The sequence below is a fragment of the Pteropus alecto genome, unplaced genomic scaffold, assembly GCF_000325575.1.
Source record: "Pteropus alecto unplaced genomic scaffold, ASM32557v1 scaffold87, whole genome shotgun sequence".
Classification (NCBI taxonomy): Eukaryota; Metazoa; Chordata; class Mammalia; order Chiroptera; family Pteropodidae; genus Pteropus; species Pteropus alecto.
Genome location: NW_006443225.1, coordinates 6,063,672 through 6,090,442, shown reverse-complemented (window position 1 = coordinate 6,090,442; position 26,771 = coordinate 6,063,672). Strand labels below are relative to the sequence as shown.

Below are 26,771 nucleotides of genomic sequence, written 5' to 3'. Positions count from 1 at the left end.
ATGTGTAATCAATCGGTGTTTGTCTTTCTCTGACTTACTTCATTCAGCGCAATCCCCTCTAGGTTCATCAAAGTAATATCTTTTTCCATCCTCTTCCTTTTAGTCTGTGTGTGTCTTTTAATCTGACATTAATCTCTTGTAGGCAGCATGTAGGGGTCTTGTTTTCTTACCCATTCAGCCACTCTGTGTTTTGCTTGGAGCACTTAATTCTTTCCCATTTGAAATACTTGTTGATAGGAATGTAGTTATTACCATTCTTTATTCATGTTTTTGACATATATTTTTTCTTCTTAAAGAAGTCCCTCCAGCATTTCCTGTAATACTGGCTTGGTGCTGATAAATTCCTTTAGCTTTTTTTTTTTTTTTTTTTGTCTGGGGAGCTCTTTATCTGTTCTTTGACTCTAAATAATAGCTTTGCTAAAGTATTCTTGGTTGTAGATCCTGGATTTTCATCACGTGAAATATTTTGTGCCATTCTGAAATTCTGAAAAGTTTAATTGGATTTAGCCACAAGGAGAGATCTCAGACTTGGGGACGAAGCAGAAGCAACTCAGGCTCTACAGTTTCATTTGTTTAGCATCATGTACTTTGTTTAGGGGTAATTTTCTTAAAAACGATCAAACCTTTTAGTGAAAAATAAAATTTTTCTCTATGACCACAATAAATTTCTATTTTTTGAAACTCAGGATTGACTTTGTGAGCCACGGAAAAGAAAATTCTCAATTTCACTTAGAATTCCATTAGGCATTACCTTGTTGGCATGGTACTGGGAATTCTAATGTTGAGCTGTTTTGGGATTGTTACCTGGTGTTCTATAAACGTGAGATGTAATGTTAACCAGTATGTTCTGCTAAAATCCAAAGACAAATCATCGTGCCTTTAGGTCTCGCTGGCTTCAGAAAAACCTTGCTTTGTACTGTCTCTCCCAGTATGGCCAGTGACAAAGACTAATTCACTAAGTCATGCTCTTTGAGAATTGGCCATATCTTCTTGAAGGGGAGCCAAAGCCAAAGGAGTGTATATTGGAAGGAATAATCTCAGCTGCTCTGGAGAATAGATGACTTTCCAGTTAGCTGTAGCTTTTCAAGAAAAAAAGATTTAGGTGCCATTAGCACAAAGCTCTATTACGACATCTGTTCAGAGGGTAGCAATGCTAAAATGTACACACACACACACACACACACACACACACACACACACACAGACACATGCAAGTATATTAAAATGTAATTAGGAGCGATGTAGGAAAAATTATAATCTTAAGAGAATATCGATCAGTCTGTCCTTGACTTGAATGTTTCACTGTTGCTGCTCAGATGATTTTAGAGAAAGCAGAACAAAAAATAGAAAAGGTCCAGAGAAGGCATTAAAATGAGAGGAACCAAAGGGACAGGATGTGATTCTACCATCTAAACCAAGAAAAATTGTTAAATCTCATATTATTTCACTTAAAGAGGAGCAGAGAAAGATAGAGATAGAGAATGAGAATTGATACAAAAATAAAAGGGATAGCGAATGGCAGGTGGATCTCTGTGCAGCTGATTAGATTGAGAAATACAAGACTTTGTGTTGAAGAAAAACGTCCCCTCTTATATCATAGGGTTAACATATGTGATTAAGCTGTTAGATATTAGTATGGAAACAACTGGTATCTTTAATACATCATCTGCCATAGGATAATAACGTGTCCGCACTAGCAACATTAAAGCAAAAGCTTCAAGTCACAGTGCTTTCTTAGGGTATGCACAGCAGCTTGATTCAAGGAGGGATAGTTTTCTGCTGAAGTGTAGTGTTGACCATTAAGCCTATCATTTACATCTTCCTGTGTACTGTGTGCTATGGATTCTAGAATATGGAACTGGAAGCCTTGACTTTTTTAATATTATTCTTGGTGAGCATACTATATGCTGGGGAAAATACACACACAATTAGATGGATTCGAATGAGTGTAATTGTCTTCTTTTTATGGTCAATAACCATTAAATTACTTTAAGATAAACAGTAGTCTAAACATTAAGAAGCTGAAGTAAAAAAATGTTTTTTCAGCTGAATCGTTACATTCAGAAATGAGATTCCAAGAACGTAATAATTTGATCAAATCTGACAGTAGAAACTATAAGACACTTTCTGACTTCACAGAGACATGAAAATGTAAACAATACTCATAATTGATAACGTGGTCTTTTGATAGAATGACATATGTACAAATATGTGTGCACACGTACAAACCTGCAGAGAAATGGATTGATCATTATGTTTTCCTCTCCTTTCTCTGCTTTTCTTCTCCCTCTTTTCCTGCATTTTCCTCTTCCTAATTTATTTCTATTTCCTAACTTACCTACTTTCTCAAACTAGATGTTTCTGTCTTTGTGATTTCCTTTCTCTTTCAACATTAGGTAACAGCGAGACAAACAAAAGAATATGGAATATGTTACCTGCTTTTCACTGTGCGGATATATGACTGTGAGAACTGGGAAAATCATTTCCAGTTTTGTTTCTTCCCAGCCTTGCCACCTCGTCATCCTTCCCCATTCCATATTTCCTATGGATTGAAAGGAGAGACTCAAAGCTCCCGACAGCCTGAGTCAAGGCGTGGTGTGTGCTTGGCCTGTGGGATCTGGGAGCACATCTGGCCCTGGGCGGCTGAGGCGGTCTGACTGTGTCCAGGCCTTTCTTGTCTTTGTGTTCCACATGGGATTCGAGGGGCTGTTAACCCGAAGAGCACGTTGTTGCAGGGCCACAACATGGTCCTGTTTGAAAACGATTTCAAGTGATTTGGAACGTTTGTTATAAATTTAGTTCTATATCCGTGATTCTCACACAGTCCCCTGGAAGGTTTGTTAAAACACAGCTTGCTGGTCCCCTGCCTCCCACCCCAGAGCGGCTGATCCAGTAGATCTGGGGCAGGGATTTATTCCAGGAAGAGTGCTTTGAGAACCACTGTTTTGTACCCACTGACATTTTTCTCCATGTGTAAGTTAGTTCAGCATTCGGACACCAGAATGCTGAGTTTTCAGGGTGGTCCTAAACCAGTCCTGTCCAATGGAAACACAATCTGAACCCAATATGTAAGATTAAGATTTCTAGTAGCCACATTAAAAAAAAAAAAGTCAAAGTCAAAGGTGAAATTCATTCAAGTAGTGTGTTTTAACACAGTATCTAAAATACCATTTTAACATGTAACCAATATAAAAATGACTGATGAGATCTATGACATTCTCATTTTCACACGAAGTCTCACCTTCCGTGTGTTTCTGCGCTTGCAGCGCAGCTCAGCGTGGACTAGCCACACTTCACATGCTCAGTGGCCGCATAGGGCCGGTGGCTGCGGTGTCGGACAGTGCGGTTCTAGGATTCTCTCTCCTCGGAGACTCCCTGTTTCCTTTATTAAAATGAGTTATTTTTCGGCACTCGTGGGGAATTTTGTATGTATTTCCTCAGTGTCTTCGGTGGTAGGGAGCACCTCCGCTGTGTTCATATACTCTGTAATCTGTCATTCTTGAGTATGTTTCGATACGTGTGGCTCATCAGAAACTACCCTGAAGTGATGAGGGGAAGGCAGTGGCAGAAATCAGGGCCGGGGTTGGAATAAGAGAAAAGCTTACGTCCGCATTACTGGGGAAGGATGTTCTCTTCTCTAAACTCTTCCTCAAAAACAAAAAAACAACAAAAAAACAACAAAAAAACCAGATGAGGGCGTGCATGGTAGAATGAGGGTTGGTTTATGGATGAGAGGTCAGTGAAGAAAGGAAGAGATGTTTTAGAAAGAGAGTTAGACAAATGGGGTAGAAGAAAATGGGACAAGCAAAAAGGACAGGCTGCAGTACTTGAAAGGTAGATATACACATATAAAATCTCACGATATATACGTATATGTATATGTGGACTGGACTGTTTAAGCATAGTTTGCTACCATAACAAATCATATTACTCCAATTCCTGTATCACCACTGCCTGATGATGAAAGAAAATAAGACGAGAACACCAGCTTTCATGTGTTATTTTTCTCTTTGAACATAATAGCACATAAGATATAAGGCAAAATAAGTCAGTTAGAGGATGTGCGTAGAAAGTTGGGAACTCCTAAAAATTACTAGTGCCAAACCTCAAACCCTGGATGTTAGCCCTTTAGATGCACTCATAAAGAAAGCAGTTTTAAAGCTGAATTTTGAGTGAAAATCTGGTTCAGGAGTCAGTGAAAGTGGTGTAAGTGTCTTATTTAGACTAATTGGAGTGCAACGCAGGTCCAGAGAGAACAGTGGCTGTTCAACCGTAGTAACTTTGGAAGATGAAGATTTGTCTCTGAATCCATCGCTTTTAAATTGGTTAAAAACAAATACCATATTTAAGTAGAGCAGCGTTAAAAACCAACATCACACATGCTGATTTTGATATACGTGATAACGATAGTCTCTGTATTGCCCCGACAGTTGAGTTTTGGTGGAGACTTTTATCCCGAGGTATTATTCTGTTCCCTTCTCACTCTCTCTCGTTTCAGTGTGGGATAACGCAATGTGCACTTGACACCAGTTGAAGTGACTAAAGGGTTTGGTGGGTAGAAAGGAAGAGATGTTTTAGAAAGAGAGTTAGACAAATGGGGTAGAAGAAAATGGGACAAGCAAAAAGGACAGGCTGCAGTACTCGAAAGGTAGACATACACATATAAAATCTCACGATATATACGTATATGTATATGTGGACTGGACTGTTTAAGCATAGTTTGCTACCATAACAAATCATATTACTCCAATTCCTGTATCACCACTGCCTGATGATGAAAGAAAATAAGACGAGAACACCAGCTTTCATGTGTTATTTTTCTCTTTGAACATAATGGCACATAAGATATAAGGCAAAATAAGTCAGTTAGAGGATGTGCGTAGAAAGTTGGGAACTCTTAAAAATTACTAGTGCCAAACCTCAAGCCCTGGACGTTAGCCCCTTAGATGCACTCATAAAGAAAACAGTTTTAAAGCTGAATTTCGAGTGAATAATCTGGTTCAGGAGTCAGTGAAAGTGGTATAAATGTCTTATTTAGACTAATTGGAGTGCAACCCAGGTTGCATGTAGGAATTACTTAAAAAAACAGGACACTTGTAGTTGGATCAAACTTATTCTGTATAGTAAGGAAATCAAAGAGTATTTGAATTTATGGGAAAATAAAATTAGAAGTCAGATTTCTAATCTGAGTTCTAATCTAACAAGCCATTTAAGGTATTATTCTGTTCCCTTCTCACTCTCTCTCGTTTCAGTGTGGGATAACGCAATGTGCACTTGACACCAGTTGAAGTGACTAAAGGGTTTGGTGGGGGGTGGGGGTGGGGTTACTTCAGAAAAATTGGCATTTCAGAAAGACATGTTTTTCCCTTGATCTCTGTTGGTGTTTAAAGTCTTAAAAGTGTTGCTATGATCAGAGAAAAACATTTCTTCTGAAATAATGCTCTCTAAGAATGAAGTGATTTGAGACTGGCTCGCTGTGGGTTCAGATCATCTCTTCTAGAAGCTGTTTTCACAGAAGGTGCTTTAGGCTGAGGCCTGGAGCCCGAATGATTTATCTTTAGTTCAGAATACGTAAGTAAAAAATTAATCTAGCTTTAAAACAGTTTCAAAGTCAATAAAAACAGAGTATTTTTTAAAAAATAGGTCATGTTCTAGTCCACATTGGTGACCCTGTCCAAGGTTTATAGATCCTGGTTGCAGCTGTTATTATGTAATCACATGTGAAGTGAATACAAAGAGACATGACTTTCTATTTTCCAATCAATTGGTTTATTATTTCCTGTCTACTTTTTGCATATAAAGTTGTAGTTAAATATTAATTCGAAATGCTAAAGGTTTGGCTTCAAAAGAAGTTGTGCTCCTATCTTATCAGATACTTCCTATATGCTTAGAACTATGTTGAATGATTTTCATGAATTTCCTTATTTACTTCTAACTTCTTCTTTGCAAATACTATTATTTCATCTTCGTTGTATATATGTGGAAACTGAGACTTAAAGAGGTGAAGTAATTTGGTCGTTTGGGTTGTAGGTGGCAGAGCTAGGATGAGAATTGTTTTTTTGATGCAGAACTCACTGCCATCATTTTCATATTCTTCTTTTGAAAAAGCATAAGATCCTCTGATCAGATTCCTTTCCACTCTGTACTTAGGGAAAACTAAGTAAAAATACATTCCACAAATAATTACAGGGGATTCTCATGCAGCCTTGGCTCTGGGAACTTTCCAGATGCAGGAAGCTATATGTGCTACCTGTGTTCCCACGCTAAGACCCTAATGAACTCTAGTGCAAAACCATATGTAGGTTAAATAGCTAATTGCTTATCTGCTTGGCACTTCTGTATAAACATAGCATGTAGGAATTACTTAAAAAAACAGGACACTTGTAGTTGGATCAAACTTATTCTGTGTAGTAAGGAAATCAAAGAGTATTTGAATTTATGGGAAAATAAAATTAGAAGTCAGATTTCTAATCTGAGTTCTAATCTAACAAGCCATTTAATTTTTCCCCAGCTCCTTTTCCTAACATGCATATGAGTGGATCGAATTTGAATCTTGTGAGATGCAACTCTTTTGGAGTCAGGGAACCTTTTCCCTGAAATATGCGCATGAAAAATTTTGTGTATTATTCAGGGGTTTCTTGGGCCCCCTAAAATCTGTAGGGGTTTCTAGACTTTTATTAGAAAGAACCCTAAATTAGTTGATCTTCAATTTCTTTCACTTTATGAATGGCGGAGTTCTATCGCTGTGCTGTATGAAGGACCTGTGTAGATATAACCCTCTAATAGACAGATGGTGAACTTTTGGTGGATTGATGCTGATCAAATCATATTTGCTCAACATCCTGGGATATATGCAGGATATAGGCTCTGTTGATTGGACTGGAATTTCTTAAGAGGTGGCTGTGGACCTTGGGAAAAAGCAGGTGGACTGGAATTGTCAGGCCTAGTTTGGAAACTTTCTGGTCTCAGCTTCTACTTTTGTGTAAGGAATGAAGAATGTCTTTGTTATGTGACTATATGGCATTTAAATGAAATAACAGACAATGAGCCCTATAGGTAAATCAACTAATAGATGGGGATGAGCCTGGAAAACCATCCTCCATATTTGCTTTTTTGCTTAAATACTTCTCAGAGGGTGGTGTCTGGCAGGCTACAGGTTCTTAGGAAGTACAGACCTAGCCAGTGACAGAAACTGCAGTGCAGCTGATGGGAAAGGTCCCTGGGGACTGTGGGAACCTGTTCACAGGTAATGGGAAACCACAGGACCTGGAGAGGCCACCTGAGAAAGAGAGATGAACTTGAAAATTGACATTGCTAAGGGAGGGAGCTGGGCTTCAACTTTTGGAAAATCTGAGGTATTCTTTGGACCTGTGTTCTCCACAGGTCTAGAAGAACAGCAGAGTCTTTTGACGAAGGAAACCTCCATCTAATCTAACATCTACTCTTTGTTAATGTACAGCAAAAACAGAACTCAAAGATACGCCTGGGAAGCCTATAGGGACATGCATTCGATCATTCTTACTATCCTACAGGCCAGCAGAAAAGATTTTTGAGAAAAGCCTATCTCATTCTTGCATTAATAAGCCCAGCAGGTGTCTATGGCTGTTGGGTTGACCTTGATACCTCTACTTCCGTTGTCTTCATTTCTAGTGCAAGAGTTGTGTCTAATGCCTTAGGTCTGGAAGAATTAAGCCCGTTTTCCTCTTTTTGAAGTTTAGTTTTTTCTTTTTATAATTGTGATAATGTATGCATATTTTAAGTTATTTATGAAACTCCAATCTTTGTTAATGTCTGGTAAATGATTAATTTATTTTTTTCCTGCTTTTATTTTCAGATCGAAGAATTTCGAAGGCTGAGGACACATGTTAAGGGGGCAGAACTTGTGGAAGGCTGTGATGGGATTTTAGGAGACAATTTTAGACCCACTCAGCCACTTAGTGACAGAGTCATCAGAGCTGCATTTCAGTAGCCAGAGAGAACAGGACAAGTCCGCCACCTTCATTTGGGTACGTGCAGATTAAGTAAGGAAATGGACACACAGTTATGTAAACCTGTCATGTCAGAGTTATTCTCATGATGATGCCGATGATTTAGCAATGAGCGCACTTTATTTTGAAATTTAAGATTATGACATATTCTTAAGCCCCATTCATTACAGGTCAGGTGGTTTTCTAAAATTTCATGCAATGTTAAAAAAAATTCTGCAATCCTATTTTCTCATGAGAACAGCCTTTCCTTCCAAGTTTTGCTTTAATATCGTAAGGAAGGGGACACTAAGACGGAGAAGCAGTGAGATGCTCGCACCCCTGTAATACTTTCCTGTGTTGCACCCTTGAAACTGCAGCAGTCACCTCCTGATGACTGAGGAACATAAAGGAAGGGACTCGGGGGTCTGTGACCCTCAGCGCTGACCCTCATTGTCTAATGCAGATTTGATTGCCTTGTTTATCGAGATAGGTGTAGGCAGATCTGGCACGAATAAAAATACTTGTCCTATGGAAGTGCTTTATCTGATAGATCAAGAAGCACTTATTAATGATCTGAATATAGTATATCTCTTTATGGATTGAAACATCATCTATACATTTTAATATGTTGAATTTATTTAATGTATGTATTCCTTACTCTTAAGGAGCTAACAAAATAAAACATTGCAAATATGGAAAAGATAAAATATACATAAATGACTATACACTCACTGGATTATTTCTTTACCTTGCAAATCACCTGAGGGTACATACATAGGCCAGTGTGCATGGCATGTCCACTGCTTCCGTAAGAGAGAAGTGTCCATTGGAATAATTTTTTAGGTAAGCAGGACAGAGCTTTGACTGTTTATGGCCTGTTGGGAGCATGTGCTCAGATACTAGGTGAGTCATACAATGGACCGGGGAGTCACAGATGAAAAGCAGTCTCTGGCCTGAAGGAACTTACTCTCTCATGAGCTAGACAGTGAACACAGGAATTTTAAAATGTGATCATTTTGTCCATGTGTTTCCCAATCCATTTTTCTTGTCTCTCTATTATTACTATACATCGTGTACCCAGAACTCCAGCCAAATTGTCTTCTTTCCTCTGTGATTGTGCTTTACTCACACAGTTCTCCCCGTCCGACATTTGCCTGTTGAAATCCTAGCTGCTCTACAGGCCCAACTCAAATACTTCTTTCAGCATGAATTTCCCTTTAAATCATACCTCTCATTTCACATTCTTTCTTCCATTTAGTGATATGTGTATTATTTTTTCTGTTAGATTTCAAGCTTCATAAGGGTCGAAACGTGTTTATTTTACTTTGAATCCATCATGACATGTAACAGTTTGTATCTTAAATGTGTTTAGGTAAATTAGAAGTTCCTTAGAACAGGGGTCCCCAGGACTGGTCTATGGCCTGTTAGGAGCAGAGCTGCACAGCAGGAGGCGAGTGGCAGGTGAGCCAGTGAGGCTTCATCTGTATTTGCATCCGCTCCCCAGCGCTAGCATCACCGCCTCAGCTCCCCCACAGATCATTAGGCATTAGATTCTCATAGGAGCACCGGTCCTGGTGCCAAAAAGGTTGGGGACTGCTGCCTTAGAACTAATTATACATGTCCTATATCGGCCAGCCAGTTTCATTCATTCATTCATTCTCAGTTTCCTCATTAGCCAGTATGGTTCATTTCTTCTTTCTAATTTTGGAGATGATGAGGGCCAGGCAAAGTTGCCTTTGATAGGGATGAGAAGAAACTTTCAGTAATTTTTATATGGTAACAATGAAGAAAAGCCAAGAGTGCTTTAAGCTAAGCCTTAGATTAGATGAGCTAAAAAAGTCGTAATCAGAAATCATTATTGAGCACCTACTATGTGATCAGTTCTGGGTATACAGAGGTGAGAAGACCAGATGTGTTTCTGCCCTCATGAAATAGAGTCTGAGGTGACGAGCCTGACAGTGGAAAAACAATATGCAATGACAAATCATAATAAACTCCACGAATGAGAAGAACAAAGAAGTGTAGCGAAGATTTCCAGGAGAGGGAATGTCTTTACAAGGGTCCTGAGAGGCCACTCCCTGGGGAGGAGGTAGGAATTTGATGCGTTGAGATACCAGAAAGAAGATCCTGTGAGTCCAGGGGATAGAAATCAGAGGGGAGTGTCAGGCAAGGCCCTTGTCAGTCACGTTAAAGCATCTTTATTTTGTCGTCGATGCACTGAGAACTCATAAAGACTTTCACTCAGGGGAGTGGCCTGATTGCATGTATGTTTTCGACAGATCACGGGGGCTAGAAGATGAAAACATTAGATTGTCGTGGGCCAGGGCAGGAGTCGGGGGCTATCTTAGAGGTCTGCTGCATAGCTGAGGTGAAAGACAGGGCAGCTCTGGTCCTGGAATTGCAACAGTGGAGATGGGGAGGTGTGGGAGACAACCTCGAAAGTGATAGCTAGTGATGAACTGGATAAGGGCGGAAGAAGATGGACACCTCAGAGATCAATTCTGGGGTTTGGGACTTTGGAAACTATGGGGATAGGGTGCCATTGAGTGGCAGCAGGAAAGCTGGAGGAGGAATGGAAAGCCGTTCGGGATGGAAAGATGAGAGAGCTGAGTTGGAGCACGCTGAATGAGAGACACCCGTCAGTCACAAACAGTGGACCCGTCGTGAAGGTGGCTGGACTTTTGGAGTAGAGATCACTGGACATGGGAGTCATTGGCATAGAGGTTTTCTATAGATATATCCATATAAAATGCTCTGATACTACTTAAGGATTACCTCATTGAGGGTTCATAAAGTCTTATGTGAGTCTTTACAGGTGCGTTAACCAGAGCGCAGAGAAATTAGGTCACTTGCCCAAAGTCATACAGTCACTGTGCAGCAGAACGGGAAGGTGGACCCAGGCAGCCTGACTGGCAGAGCCTTTTTTCTTAAAAACTACATGACAGAGGTCAGAGCGTGTCCCCACACTGGTGGTCAGGGTGGCATGACAATGGGGGGTGCACGTGGCCGCTGGACAAAGAGACCGTGAAAGGAGCAGTCGGGACGCCATGTGGTGGCAGCTCTTGATTAACTGGGTTGGGAGGGGAGTAGAGGCAGCAGCAACAGGGAGGACATGAGATAGAAGGAGACTTTAAAAAAATTTACATATAATTGACATTTAACATTGTGTACATTTAAGGTGAATAAAGGTGTCGATTTGATACATTTATATACTGCAATATGATTCCCACTGTAGCATTAGCTAACACTTCTATCAGGTCACAGATATGTCATTTCTTTTTTGTCGTGAGAATGAGACTTTAAAAAAAAAAATACTAGATCTTTTCTGTATACTTGGGGGAATGAGCCAGTAGATAGGAGGGGCCAAAAATGCTGCTTCTCAGAGGGGCGAGTCCTACCGTGAAGCCTCTGAAAAGTTGAAAGGGGATGAAATCCTCAGCAGGTTCAGAGACTGACTTATGTTAAGAGAATGGACACTTTATGTGCTGTAGTTGGAAGGGAGAAGTGTTGATTTCTAGACTTTGTGATCCCATGACCTGCTTTTATTATAAGGAAGAATGGGGTAGCAGCTGGGGGTGGGGGATTGGAGCAGAGTGAAGGATGGAAAGGTGGGCTTACAGGAGCGACCCAGTAAGAGGGGCAGAAAGTGAGGTGCGATGAGGTTTGGTGAACATGAATTTATGAATTTCTCCAGTCTAGGTTTTGTGTACTCTCTATAGTCTTGTGAGCATCAGTAGCCTTAAGGGACTGATGAAATGAGATTATTACCTTGAATTTTTAATCCATATCTGGTCCTCTCTAAATATCTAAATAACCATCACTATTTTTCTCTCTTACACACACACACACACACACACACACACACACACACACACACACACACACACACACACACACACACCCACACCCCCCCACACACACACCCCTGAAGCAGAGAGTTTAATGTTAATGAAAAGATTATGTATATTTTGGATACTTTATATTCATTAAATTATAGGAAGATAATTTGTAATTTTTGGTCTTAAATCAGTTACAATTTAGGTATTTTAAAAAGGAGGATGGATTTGTGTCCTTATCTTGAAGTCTGAGATTACTTAAAGGGGGCCATTTTTCTAAAAAATTCCTAAGAATGGTACAGGAATTCTTTCAAAGTCAACTCCAATTCTGACTTCATCCTTTTATGAATACATTTTTGATCCTTTTATCTTGAAATATGTTATACAAATCTAGTTATAGTTCTACATAAAAATTATATTGGGAAATCAGACTTATGGATGTATGCTTTTTATTTGATATTTAATAATGCCCTAAGGCAGGTAATTCAAATTTTTATTAAAGTGAAATGATTTGACAGTCAGACTTTGAATTTAATGCATGAATGTTTCATTTAAGCTCTTGGAACTGAAAAGAAAAAAACTTTTTTTCCTGGTAGTTCTCTAAAAAATGTTTAAAATAATTTAGATTTATTTTAGCTATGTTTTACTAAAATAACTTTACTTTTTGGACTTAAAATGACATTTTTTTGCATGACATCTCTAGACATCTGGAGGGCTTTGATAACCAAGACTTATTATTCCCATGAATAATCTGTGACTTCTTATATTACTATTTAAGAAGTATGAACTCTGATTTTGCACTTGTATAGAGAATTAGCATATAACTCACCCAGGTGCGGTGCTCGTTCATACTTCTGTGAGCCAATTGATATTAAATGATCCTTTACCCACTGAATTTTTTACATGATGTAGAGAACCAAATCTTGATAACAACGAACAAAAAATAAGATCAAGCATTAGGTCCAGTTTACTTGTTGCTCTTGGTATCATAATATTGGTACTACTTTATCAATAAAATTACTATTTACCTATTTGTTTCATTAAGTGCTAGCCCATTTTTAAAAGGTTATTTCGACCGTTCAAAGACCTGCCTGCCTGTTTCCTCTGTGACTCGAGTATTGTTAAACTGCACACTTTTACTGTACTATAATTAATTATAATTATTTACTTTCTGTAAATAAAAAAAAGCAATGCCACAAAGTTCTTTAAATAGTTTTCATTCTTTCCCCTTAAAATGGGAAAATATAAGTATGCCTCAAATAGATTAGAACACTGCACCCCCCCCCCCCCCCGCCGAAAAAAACATAGAAGAAAGAAGAGGGCTCATTAAGCAAGCATCTCTGAATGCTTCTTATGTAAAACTTGCTCTCGTTTTTCTTTCTGGGTTTTTGAAATCAACCTTGACTGTGTTAAACTCTTCCCCACGTATGCTATTTCAATTAATAATGTTGTCTTCTTAGCTTTAATGAAGGTATAGCTAGCATCAACCCCATATCAGTTTTCTGTTACAACCTAAGAGTTATCAGGTAGAAAAGGATGAGGCATTATAGCACAGTAGAGGCTCTGTGGGGAAAGGGAGAATGTCAACCTGGAATGACCAAGTAGGTAACCGCTATTATCCTCACAGGATAAATGGGAAGCTCAGCGCCATATTTTCAGTCCACAGGACCTGAACTCTCCTCACACTAATAACATGATGCACAGCGTCAGGGTGAGAAATGAAAGCTCGATGGATATGGCTGTTTTCTATTTACCGTATCACAGATAATTTTTGAAAACGGAATGAATTTCCTAAAGAATTTCAAAATAATTTCAGGAAGAGGCCACAATACCAAGGGTACTATCCTATCTATAATGTTTTGATTATGTGATATATAAAAGTTGTTAATAACCCAAGAATGAAAAGTACTAAAGCTGTCTACGCATTTCTTCAAGATTACTAAACAAGGAGAGTAATCCCTGCTTCCATATTTGTCCTTTTTTCCCCTTTTTATGTTTTAGAAATGTTAATTATTTATCGTAGATAAACATTCCTAAATGATTTAGACTTTTTTCTCTCCTAAGAATTCAAACAAAATTGTGTTTGGGCAGAAGCAAAGAGAATGTTTCGCAGTCATGGGCCAAAATGTATGTTGAACATTAATTTATTCCGATACCTTAAATACAGTTGATTTCATGATTTTAAACTAAAGGATATATTTTCCATAAGAAAGTCACTGAGACCAGGTTATCTCTTCTAAACATGTTCCATTACGCCTTTTACCTCACGAATGACCATTTTGGGTAATTTCCTCAAGTTCATTTTTTAGCTTTATTTTTCCACTTTAAATCTTATTAAGATAACCTCATGAGTTATATATATATGTTGGAGTCCTCGCGGCTCGGCCTGTGGGGCCGACTCTCTCGGTCGGTGACTCATGAGCCCCCGCAGCTTCTGTTACCACTAAGTGCACAAGACTCACTCGTGTATACTCCTAGACCAGCTCTCTATATTAAGTTCTAGAACGGAATGCGCGATTGTCTTGATGAGTTTTCTTTTGGATGTGTCAAAGGCATCTCAAACTCAATATGTACAAGACCATATTTTCGATCTTCCTTCACAGACCTGGATCTCTTCCAGTCTTCTTAGTAACCCAAGTCAGACTCGACACCTCTCTTCCTCACCTCAGCTCACGTTCCATTTATCCTCCAGTTCTTCAGCTTTGCCTTGTGGTGGCTCCTAAATCCATCTATGTGTCTCCATCTCCATCATCACAACCCATAAATTTAGCATCATCTCTCACCTAGACTGTTGCAAGAGCATCCTCACTGCCAATTGAAGATTTATAAAAAAAAAAAAAAAAAAGACATGGATGACAGAGAGCACTCAAACGCGTGTGTCAGCTCTGAGAGATTGGTGCGAGAGTGTCAAGGATTCCAAATCCACATCTGAGCACAGTACATAACTCATTGGCACCATCTGCCATGGGGACCGGTGGTGGTATCGTAGTTTGTCATTGCCATCCATATAGGTAGTAGTATTGGCATCTGATTTATTTTTATTTTATTTTTTTATTATTAAGTTTATTGGAGTGACGTTGGGTAATAAAATTATATAAGTTTCAAGTGTACAATTCAACATCTGTATATTGCATTTTATGTTCGCCACCTGAAGTCGGATCTCCTTCTGTCACCATGTATTTGACCCCTTTGCCCTTTTCTGTGTCCCACCTCCCCTCTTCCCCTCTGTAACCACTAAACTGTTGTCTGTGTCTATGGGTTGCCTTGCTTGTTGCTTTTAGTTTTATACCCCACATATGAGTGAAATTATATGGTTTTCAACTTTTTCTGTCTGACTTATTTCACTTAGCATGATAATCTCAAGGTCCACCTGAGATTATCTATTTCACTTAGCATGATAATCTCAAGGTCCACCTGTGTTATCACAAATGGCAGTATATTTTCCGATGGCTGAGTAATATTCCATTGTATATATGTACCACATCTTCTTTGTCCAGTCATCTATCAAAGGACATTTTGGTTGTTTCCATGTCTTGGCATCTGATTTAAATATCTCAGCTATTAAGGTGCAGAGCCTTTTGAAAATGGGCTTTGTAAATTTGGAATTTATCTACCTTAGATCTCCTGATATGTAGCTTGGTGTTAGCATTTACAAGGAAATACAGAAACAAATGATGAAGGTCCCTGAGTTACCTTCTTTTTAATATTTTCATTTTATTATGTAATAGTTATGGTCCTGAGGATTATACATAACAAATTGCTTACAGATAGCAAAACCTAGGAAATCTGAACTCTCAGCATGGAAATGAAATGGCATGAGGATGTGACAATGTGCAGGAACTCACCCAGCCCTCTTTATTAGAGGTGGAAGCCATCTCTTGAAGAAGGAAAGGAGAAATTAGAGAAGAAACCATAAAAGAGCAAAAGTAGATACTGACATGACCCTCACAAGGGTGAGAAACAATGTATTTTAAAATATTTTAAGTAAAAATATGCCATACAAAATTTTTGCTCATTTAACTGTATAGGTCTTAGATATGCTTCTGTGTTAGCAATAGGTTTGCTTTATTTTTTTGCTTTATTTTTTTGACTACTTGAGTTTTAATTAAACAAAATTAATTAAAACTGGTTTTGTTGACATACGAAGCTACAATAATCTAGACAGTGCCCAATATTTTGGACAAAATCTGAAATGTTTGTTAGATAATACGGAGGTTCCCCTAATCAAGGGGAAGATTGCTACTAGGTAACACAATCTCAAAAAATGAGTGAATTGTTAAAAAAAAATAAAACCACATTGCTTTTGGATGGGTCTGTTTTCTATTACAGTGCTTCTTTAAACCTCTTCAAAATTTCTGAATTCTTATTGTACTTTTAGTGGTTAGAAACTCGTAAAGGCCTTTAGGCCTTGTCTGCAGAAAATATTTTCAGGGACAGCACAGAAGCACGGAATTCAATTGAATCTCAGAAAATTATTTAATCTAGTCTTCTGCCTGAAGAGGTCTTCAACTAAATTAGCCCAGATGGTTGCTCCCCAGAACTAGAAACAAACAAGCAAACAAATCCTTGTTGTCTGAGAATGTCTACTTCAGAGTTTTTTTTTTTACTCCTGTCTAATGGAAAAAGGAAAAAAAAACCTGATGAAATACTGTCTGTAAAGTATTAACTAAATTGGAATGCCGTTTGGATAGTAATATTTTTATGGTTTGCTGTAAATAAGTATTTTTGATTAATGTGACTGGTTATATTCCAAGTATTCCAAGATTTATGTTTTTATTCTTATGTTTTTGCAGCCTGTGAGAAGTCCTATAACCTTTATGCTGCAGAGAAAATTGTAATTTTTCACAGATATGAATGTTCATTCTGATCTAATATGGAGACAACCAACGGTTCTTTAATATCTTTTCCTTAAAGAATGATTATATTTAGTGGGTCCCAGCAATAAAATCACTATAATGAGGAATAAAAGATTGTAAATAAGAATAACAATGTTGTTAATCATACAAGTTAGCCATTTATGGCACATTCCTATATCTGAAATATTTCCATAGGAAATAATGCTAAAATCCACATTTACTTATAATTAGACATAATACAAACCTTCTCTCATTATAGTAGTTGCTCAAATCCCAATTCAACTTAATTTCATTGACTTTGATTTTCTGGACTAAAAGCATTAAACTTGAGCTAGTGAAAAATGTATAATATGTGCATTCAATTAAGAAGTAATTAGATACTCAATCACCCTTACAACACACCAGGGATTAGGGAAGAAGGAAGAAAAATGTGACTCACCGTAGTGTATAAAACAGTTTTGTTAATTAGCTTAGTGCTAAATGAGATTGAGAAAGTGTCAAAGTATCATAACATAGGTTTACTACTGAATAACTTTAAAAGCTAAGTTTAATGTTTTATGATACTTGGATGCAGAGTAATGTAAAAATGACCAAGCTATATGATTTATCCCAGAGTTTCGATTAAAGTTTATACATTCATTCTGAGTTACACATATTAGTGAATGATGGGAAGGTAAAAAGCAAATGCTTTTTTTACATTTCAGACATTCTGCTGAATTTTATCTCATTTAATCCTCACAACAATTCTGTAAGGCATGTATTTTTATTTTCATTTTAAAGATAAAAAAACTGAGGCTAAGAGGGGTTGAGTAACTTGCTCCAGGTCATGGCCAATAAAGTGCAAAGCAAGGATTCAGACCTAGGGAGGTCTAATGGCAAACCCTGAGCTCTTTTCACTATGCCACATTTCAAATGACAAAGGGCAGAAAATTTTGAAGTCCTTGTATACTTTGCCTCCTTACCTCCTTTAGGTAAGTTACTGGGAATGAGATTTCTGGGGGAAAGGATGTGCATGTTTTTGTTTTTGGTAACATATTGCTAAAATACCCTCTATAAAGGGTTATGCTAATTTACACTTCCACCATTAATTAAATATTTTAGAGAAGGCGTTTTTGCCATTTTTAAATCAATTTCTCTGTATGCTTTTCATCTCTCTCTCTTTTTTACTCCTCACTTTTTTGAAATGTGTTTATCTCCGTTTACCTGTTGAAATTGCCGTGGCAAGAATCACCTTTGATTTCTTTCTCTTTTTCTCTTCGTTCCCATGTCTCCAAATATAATACATGTACATGGCAGAAAATTCAAACAATACAGAACAAAAGGAAGAGAAAGCGAATGTCTCTCAAACCCTCCTCTCAGTGACAGCTGTCACCGGCACTGGGGTGTTCTGGCGAACACGGACACCCTGTGGCACAGTAGGAGATGGCTCAGGTTGCACTCTGACTCCACCACTAATTAGTCGTGTGACCTTGAAAAAGTTACTGATATCTCTAAGTCTCTTCATAACTAAAAAGGCCATAATAGTGTGTGCCTTTTAGGGCGGTTATGAAGCTATGATGAGCTAATGTAATCAAACTGTTTAATAACATGTTTTTGGTCCACAGTGTAAGTATTCAATAAATGTAACCTTTTACATTATTTTGTCATTTCGATCTCTCTTTATGCATATATCTCATATGGATAAGTAGACATATAATATTCCTTATGGGACTATATTATTCAGGCTATTTTTCTATCTGCTTGATAATATATCTTTTCATGTCATTGGATATATGGCATACTTTTAAATGATTGTATGTAAATTGCCTTTAAGTATGTACCAAAATTTATTGAGCTATTCCTTTATCATTGTACATTTAGGTCATCTCCGATATTTTGCTATAATCAACACTACAGTGGTTAACTTATGCATTTATTTCAATGCAAATTGCTCTCTCCAAGAGTTACGTCAGTTTATGCTTCCACTAACGATATACCCAACGGCACATTTATTTCTATTTACCTTTACCAACACTGAGTATTTTCAATTTTTTATCTTTTGCAGTCTGATTAAACATGACTCTGTTCTGTTATATTGAGTGTTTACTGCGAATACATGGTTTTATTCCTGAATTCCCTGTCCTCATCCATTGATCTGTCTGTTCATCAGCATTGATCACAATGTTGGTGACAAGAGTGTATCTTTCAGTATTCGGTAGGACAAGATCTCTTACTAATCTCTGGCAGAATTTTCCTGGCTGTTTTCATATGTTTAATTCTCCCAGATAAACTCTAGGATCATTTTATCAGAAAGAGTGAAGTAAAGAATAAAAGAAAGAGATGAGAAAAAGAGAGTGAGGGGGGAAGAAAAAGAAAGAAAAAGTAATCTTGCTAGAATTTTTCATTTGGATTGCATTGAATGTATCGAGTAATTTGAGGAGAATTGATATCTTTACAATATTGAACCTTTCTGTCAAGGAACAATGCATAGATCAATGCATAGGTCTATGCTTGTTAAAGGTGTTTTTTTTGTTTGTTTGTTTTGTTTTGTTTTTATGTTCTTTCTGTGTTGTATAGTTCTCTCTTCTCATTAAATTTACTCCAGGTTGTGTGTTCGGGCTCTGGAGCTGGGGTGTGGCTTGATGGGGAACATGGCACTTCCACTTGCTGCTCCACAGCTTGGGCAAATTATTGATATTCTTTCAGCCTCAGTTTCCTCCTGTGGGAAATGGAGATAACTAAGAGTCGTACCCCTTAGAGATGTCGTGAGGAGTAAACGGAACATTGTAAAATGCACAGTGCGGTACTTAGCAGAGGGCTAGCACTCCATAAATGTGAGCAATTGCTGATATTGTTATTTAAATATATAATGGAAAATGGTGTCATTTTCCATTATATATTTATATTGATTAATATTATTTCATTGAAAAAAAGAGTTCCATAAGTCTGTCCTGGCTTTCTTACTAATCTTTCGTATAGTTTCCAGTAATATTTTAGCCGATTGTTTTGAGTTTTCTAAATAGGCCATGATCACATATGTAAATAATGATAATTTTATCTTCTCTTTTCTAATTTTAATATTTATTATTTTATCGTATCATCTAGTACTTTCAGAATAATGTTAAATAATTAACGGTGATGTCTGGTACCCCTTTCTTATTTCCGATATGCTTGGATTTTTTACTTCTAAATCCAGTGACATTTTCCCCGCTCTCTTTCCTTTGAATCTTCAAGAGCATTCGACACTCTTGACTTCTTTCTTTCTGTCTTTATTTTCCTCCCTCATGACCTCATACTGTTTCCAGTGGGTATGTTGAAAATGAAGGTAGTTATATGCCCTTGCTTGTCATGGAGGGACATTTATTTTTAACCTTCTGTTTTGTGTATGTTAGTGTTCAAGGGGCTGTGTGAAAATATAAGCAGAGTCCGACAGAGACTCGCCCCTGAAGGAGCTTACAGCCTAGTGCACACAACTAACTCCGAGCCAAAGCAGCACATGGCAGCCTCCCTGACAGAGAGGGCTCTGCCTGCGTACGGGAGAAAGAGACCATTCTGAGAGGGAGTGTCCTCATGTCGAGCATACTGCTATTTCTTAAAAGAGTCTTATTTTGGAGATTTTACATTGAGTTTTTGTGCTTAATGAAGGACACTTTAGTAGGTCATCAGTGAGCTAAGCCAGACTTGCTGGAACTTAGGTCAGCCCTGTGACCTGCAGCAGCCTCTGAGACTTAGGACGTGTGCACACATGTGCTTTTTAAATTTTTGATAGCTTTTCAGGAAATTCTCCAATAGTGATTTGATTTGCACTCATTCCCTAGGGTCTCTTCATAGAAGATAATTTAAGGTTCAGAAATAGTCACATGAAAGACGGCATCTGTTATAATTATATTGAAATAGCTGATAATTTAGAAGACTTCTTAGGATATGGCCATACTTCAAGGTCTCATTACAAACAATGATCATTGTATGATAGAACATTTCCTTTTATAGTTAAGCTTTCTTATTATTTATGTGTAGATAAATGAGTATATGGAGGAAGTCTCAAAGGGGAGAAACTCAGTCTGATTACCTTTGTATATTCAAAGTGTTATTTCTTTCGACTCTTTCACCAAAATATTTATATTCTGATTACTAAGTAATATTGTAGAAACTTTAGAAAATACACAAATATGTAAAAAGGAACTTTTTAAAATCAAATAATGATAATCTGTTAAACATAGGCAATCAATTTTGTTTCCACCACAAATTGCAGTAAAATAACAGGAAAGAGATTTTTTTTTTTAAGTGCACAAACCTACAAGGATAGAGAAAACAAAAGAGGAGACAACAGCAACCGTATATTGGAAGCTGGAAGCAGATGGTTGTGTGGTAATGGATTTCGCAGATGTGAACAACGAGCCTGTTTACGTGACAGAATCAAAGTCCCAGGAATTGGTGGCAACAGATATCTCTAGAAGTTAGAGTAAAAGGAGGCTAAATCATCTGTTTAGGTTAAAAGAAGTTTTAGAAACAGTTACATCCCCAAATCCTTTCCCAGTCTTTTGTAGAGGCCTGGGGATACCCTTCAGACATGATAAAGAGAGTCTTTCTATTAGGGACACAGGCACAACCGAGGATCAGTGTACGTCACTGAAAAGAGGACTTGGCCTCCAATATATTGACAGAAAGGCCCCTACTTAGACAGGTGGCTGGAAGGATCTTTCTGGAGAATCTGACACCTAGTGACTTCTCTACTGAAATAGCCCAGCTGGCTTATACTGTGGTGAGGATACAACAGATAAGCACCCCTAGTGTGTGTGGAGCTTTCACTCCAGTTTTCTTGTAGTGGTTGTTCCCTTTCTCAGGTATGAGCTATTAAGGATATTTGAAGAAAATCTATAACATGTAAGAGTCCAAAACAAACAGAAGAATGCAAAGGATAAGAAAGAAGTACTTAGGAAGGGAAAAACTTCAAAAAAGTAATCATTCACATCTTCAGAGAGGTTAGGAAAGAAATCGCACCCATGACATAGGATGCTATTAAGAAAGGGAATCTGAAAAAAAGAGCCTTTGGAAATTCAAAACACGAAAGCGGAAGTGAAGAATTTTATAGCAGAATCAGAAGTCAGGATTGAAGAAATTTGTCAGGAAAGTAGAGCAAAACCAGGAGAGAATAAAATAAGAAAATTAGAGGACCAGTTTAGGAGCTTCATTATCCAAATAGAAAAGTAGAGAGGACAGAGGACATGGAGGAGAGGAACCAGCGACAAAACCATTCAAAACATTTTCTCAGAACTCATGGACGTAATTTATAAATCGTAAGGACCCACTAAATTTCCAGCACGGTAAATCAAAGTACACCTATAATAAGACACTATCATTGTGAAATTTCTTAACACTGAGGGAAAATTATGGGGAGAATAAAACAAAGAGTTTTGAATTTGAGTATGAGACTTCTCAACAGCAACACCGGAAGCTAAAAGTCTGTGAAGCATGACCTTCAGAATTCTGGGGGAAAATTACAACCCACCCATCATTCCTTACCTAGTCAAACTTTGAATAATTTGAAATGACTTTTCAAAGTCATTTCAGACATAAAAGTCATTGGAAATTTACTTCCCAGGAAACTGCTGGAAGATATGCTTCACCAAAATGGAGTAAGCCAAGAAAACAGATGTGGGATTCAGGAAACAGGAGATCTGACAAAGGACAAAGGCAAAGAAGATTGCCAGAAGGATGGTGAAGTAGGAGTGTAGCACACAGGGTGTCAGTCCAGATGTGAGCAGAAGAGAAGGTTCTAGAAGAGTTTTGTTTAGGAAGATGAAATTATAGACTGCATGATATGTCTTAAATTCTTGAGAGGAAAGTCAGGCAATTGGTAGTTTTGACTTGAGTGCATAGAAAGCTAAGGTGGGAAAAACCCAAGGTAATTCACTCCAGAGAAAACAAAAAGACGTTTGTTAAATTGCAATATTAATGCATGTAGTTCAGCTCTGAATAATATTTACACCATCACAAAAATTGAAGCTGAATATTGATCCAACCAAAATTACTGTGTAGCCATTTTGGGAAAATGGGGTGAAGGGAAGGCTCTGTGTGTGTGTGTAGGGGCTGACAGGAGGAAGGAGGTTCACATCTTCATTCTCTATAGGAAAAGTGACAGACAATACTAAAACAGAAAATTGAAAAGGAGCAAAACAATCACACTACTTAGCTCTATGATGTTAATACAATAATCGGCTGAAAGACTTGAAGAGGAAGAAATTGGTGTCATATGGGACAGTGGACTGATAGTTTTTGTAACTAACCTTTTAGAACTATTTAACCCTTTGAAGTATGTGCATATTTAATTTTGATGCAAATAAAAAAGTCTGCAAATAGGAGCAACTGCTACTGTCATTTTGTTACACTTTTTAATGTATGTGTAAACACACACACACACACACACACGCACTTTCTTGGAGTGTTTGCTTTGGGCCAGATATTGTGTCGGACCTGGGGAGCACAGCGCAGATGAGATTGAGTGTGATTCCATCCCTTGAAAGCTTTCTCTGAAATGCTGAAAGGTCAATTTCAGACATTCGCTATGGAAAATATTAGGCCATACAGTACTGTAGGTCAGTTTTCAGCAGTGAGTGAAATTGTCCCTAGTGGTTCAGTTATATGCCTGGGAGGCACTGTTGTCATATCTGTTGTCATATTACATTCTCACACAAAACCTCTGAAATAGGTACTGTTAAGCCTTCTGAGGCTTAGAAGGGACACGTAGATTGCCTAAATTCTTACAGCAAGTTGACGACAGAGCTGGGATGTGAACTTGAGGCTCCCTGATTCCGAATTCGTACCCCATATTGGGATCAATTGAAATATTTCCCAGGTAATCTGGTATCTGCCGTGAACAAGATCAAGTGTTCATCTTTTGAGGGAGCTAAAATAAAGATCATCCTCGGAGTGCGTTGGCATTGGGAGGTGATATTTTCTTTGGAAAAAAAAATTGACAAAAGCTCAATAAGCATAGGATATTATTTTTAGTTTCTTCTGTGGGAGATTTTAGCAGAATGAGTACCTAAATATACCAGCAGAGTCCACACTCAGGTAAATTAGAATTCATTTGGCATTTATTGAAAAACCTTTAAGTCAGACCCTTAGAACTTTAAAAACGAAAGCGAGAGCAATGAGCACGTGCCTCTGTTGCCACGTGGATATATATTCATTGTTGAAATCCTTTGGATTAAGATTTGACCTTGTGTGATTAGAGTGATTGCATATTTTCTTACCTATATTTGGTTTAATTGATGTTTTGGACCATGGTAGCTTAATTTTTAGCATAATTGGATATATTCTTAAATTTTATTACTTTCATAAACTTGGAATATTTGCCTCTAGGCTAGATTTTCCTGAATATATTTGTTCTGCAGAGCTCTGGGCCATTGAGGTGTTTGTTAAGTCAAGGGTGACTGTCCACATAAATTTGGAGGATCCTGAATATAATAGTCTTGTTTTGGAGATTTACAATGCATATTAGCATATTACAGACTCCGAGGTGGTTTTGTATGAAAGAACCATATTTTATTATATTCAACCAGAGTTTTTACAGATTTTTTGAACATGGATTTGTTTTTCTAATTGACTTCTAGAGTTATATGGAACACATTTTAGGTTATATTTCTAATTGACTTCTAGAGTTATATGGAACACATTTTAGGTTATATTTCTTTTGCAGAAAATCCATACTTCGTGACCTTTAGGCTCCTTTGAGCTCTGAAATGCAGTGGCTTTACAATTTTGATCATCAGTCAGTTTCACGTCAGTCACTTTGATTTAAAATTTCTTGGGTTGTGTTTAGGTAAGAATATGCAGAATGACCTTCTGAATGAGAAGGCACAGGCCACCCACACGGGGTCTACAGGTCCTGCCCATGGCATCTGAGTTCGCACTTTGGGGAATTGAAGGCACAGTTTCAGTACCTTTACACAGTGGAAACACGGTGTCCTGTGGGTAATTGCTTACCGATCCCAGGATGGGGGTGCAGTGAGCCTTGGGAAAGGCAGTTTTCCGTCCCAGGTCCCGAGTGAGTGGGAGTATAGAGCAGGATAATAAACACCTATTACTTATAAGGTGGCTGGGGCAGCGGTCCCTAAATTTTCATGGGCTCAACTCTGAGTGGTCATTTTAAAAGGTGCCCTGGGAAAGCAAGGCCGAAACTGGTGGTGGGAATCCTCAGCTTGAGTCCTTACCTAAATGTCCTGCCTCCAGTGTGAGATGGGTTTTCATACTGCAAAAATCCTAGACAGCAACTCGGAATGGCTGGGTTCTCATCACATGGGTTAAAATTGTCAAATACATACATTAAAAATATTTTACCTTTGAAATTATAGCTTTGAGGCATAATCTAAAGGATTTGGTCATGACTCACTACCTTATTTGAAATGTAGTTTGGAAATATATATCCCAGCATTATAAATATTTTCTAATAAATTGTTCCAGAGCTTATATATATTTATATGTACATATGCATACATGTGCAGACATGTTTATATATATATATATATATACACACACAGGCACATCCACACACATAACATATATGGACCATTTTAAAGTATACTCCATTGTATCATAATTATTAAGGAAGGAAGTCATTTGGTTTGTTTCCAGTTTTTGTTTCCAGTGAATATCCTTGCACATGAAATCCTTGTCTGGTTGGTTGGTTATATCTCTATGATAAGCTCCTGGCAGTGTAATTCCCGGTCAAAAAGTATATGCATTCTAAATTTTAATGGATGTTTATTGTCCAAAAGATTGCACTAGTTTACATTTAGCAACTGTATGTGTAAGTTTCACCACTCCCAACTCGCGACAGAAGTGGGATGTTATTAAACTAAAAGCTGGTGTCATTTTCCTAAGTGGAAAATTCATGATCTCAAAAAGTACTATTGTTTCATACATTATCCACTATTTATTATTTATTCACTTATTTAATAGAATTGTGAAGTTATTTGGGGACTAAGAGGAAGTGATCTTTGTGCTCAAACAGTTACCACTTGAGATTATTACACATGAAATTAACAACAATAACTGAAAGCTTAATTTTATTATTAAACACGATATGTAAATTTTTGTTTAGAAACAATTCAAACATTAATGTATTTATTTTATTTGAAAATATTTGTTTCTATGCAATTTTTCATTAATAGATGCTGTCATAGCCATAAAATTATGGCAGACTTTGTGGAAAATTTGCAGAGATGACAAACTTGAGCATAAAGATATTTTTGAAATTTCCACATTTTCTTACGCAGTTTTTAGTTTTCACTGTCATTTGTTCGACTGTAAAAAGACTTTTCAGTCTGCTGTGGAAGAATGTCAGTAATATAATTGACTCATTCTTTTTGCATAAAGGAGGAAGACAGTGGTCCTATAGTGCCCTTGGATGAGAATCGGAAACTTTTGAACTGCAGCTTCGTTTTATGCTCAAAGCCTGCATTGTTTGTCTTCATCTAATCCAGCTTTGATGGACATCTGTGGTAGTTCCCTGTACACATGCTCGAATGAAATATTACAAATGGCTGTACATTCAAAAGAAACCCCATATTATATAGCCACATCACTGCTGCTGGGGTTCATATTTTTGCACATACTGTTTATTGTTTATGTGTAGAAGAAATGAAACTAGTTTTGGAGTTATTATGAATATATATCGTGTATTAATATTGAGGCAGAAAAATGCATTAACAGTCCTTCATTTCCTGTCTCCAACAGAAAATTCACTCCTTCAGAGAATAATGTAAGTCTTGATAATAAAATAAGAGTTTTGATCAAGAACAATGTGCGGCTTCAAAGCGGAACATAAAGGATTAGTAAAAATCATATCTCATTATTTTTCAGCCCTCATACCACAATTGGTTTGTTATTATGGAAAATAATTTGGGAGTTAATGCAAGAACCTAACACTCCCTTTATATATTGCTTTCTTAGTAAAAGGATTTATTTGAATATATGAATCTAATTATATTTATTTGCTATATTAGAAGCTGTGGTTTCTAGGAATTTGAGAAACATATAGGAAATAAATAGGACAAAAAGAAAGCATTTTTTTCCATAGTAGAAACATGAATTTAATAGTATCCTATAACAATTTAGTGTTGTACATT

At 37.4% G+C, this 26,771-nt stretch overlaps 1 protein-coding gene across 2 annotated transcripts in view; it reads left to right on the top strand.

Moving 5' to 3' along the window:
* Positions 1 to 26,444, top strand: part of CA8 (carbonic anhydrase 8) — a 91,728-nt gene extending 65,284 nt beyond the window's left edge. Inside the window, exons 8-9 of one of the 2 annotated variants that reach the window (XM_006923987.1) lie at positions 7,835 to 8,006; positions 26,020 to 26,444. In XM_006923987.1, the coding sequence (XP_006924049.1) occupies positions 7,835 to 7,969 (135 nt within the window). In that variant the 3' untranslated portion in view covers positions 7,970 to 8,006; positions 26,020 to 26,444. Of the gene's footprint in view, positions 1 to 7,834; positions 8,007 to 26,019 lie in introns of those variants that run through there. The other variant, XM_025041198.1, reaches the window with a different exon arrangement.
* The last annotated feature ends 327 nt before the right edge of the window (positions 26,445 to 26,771 follow it).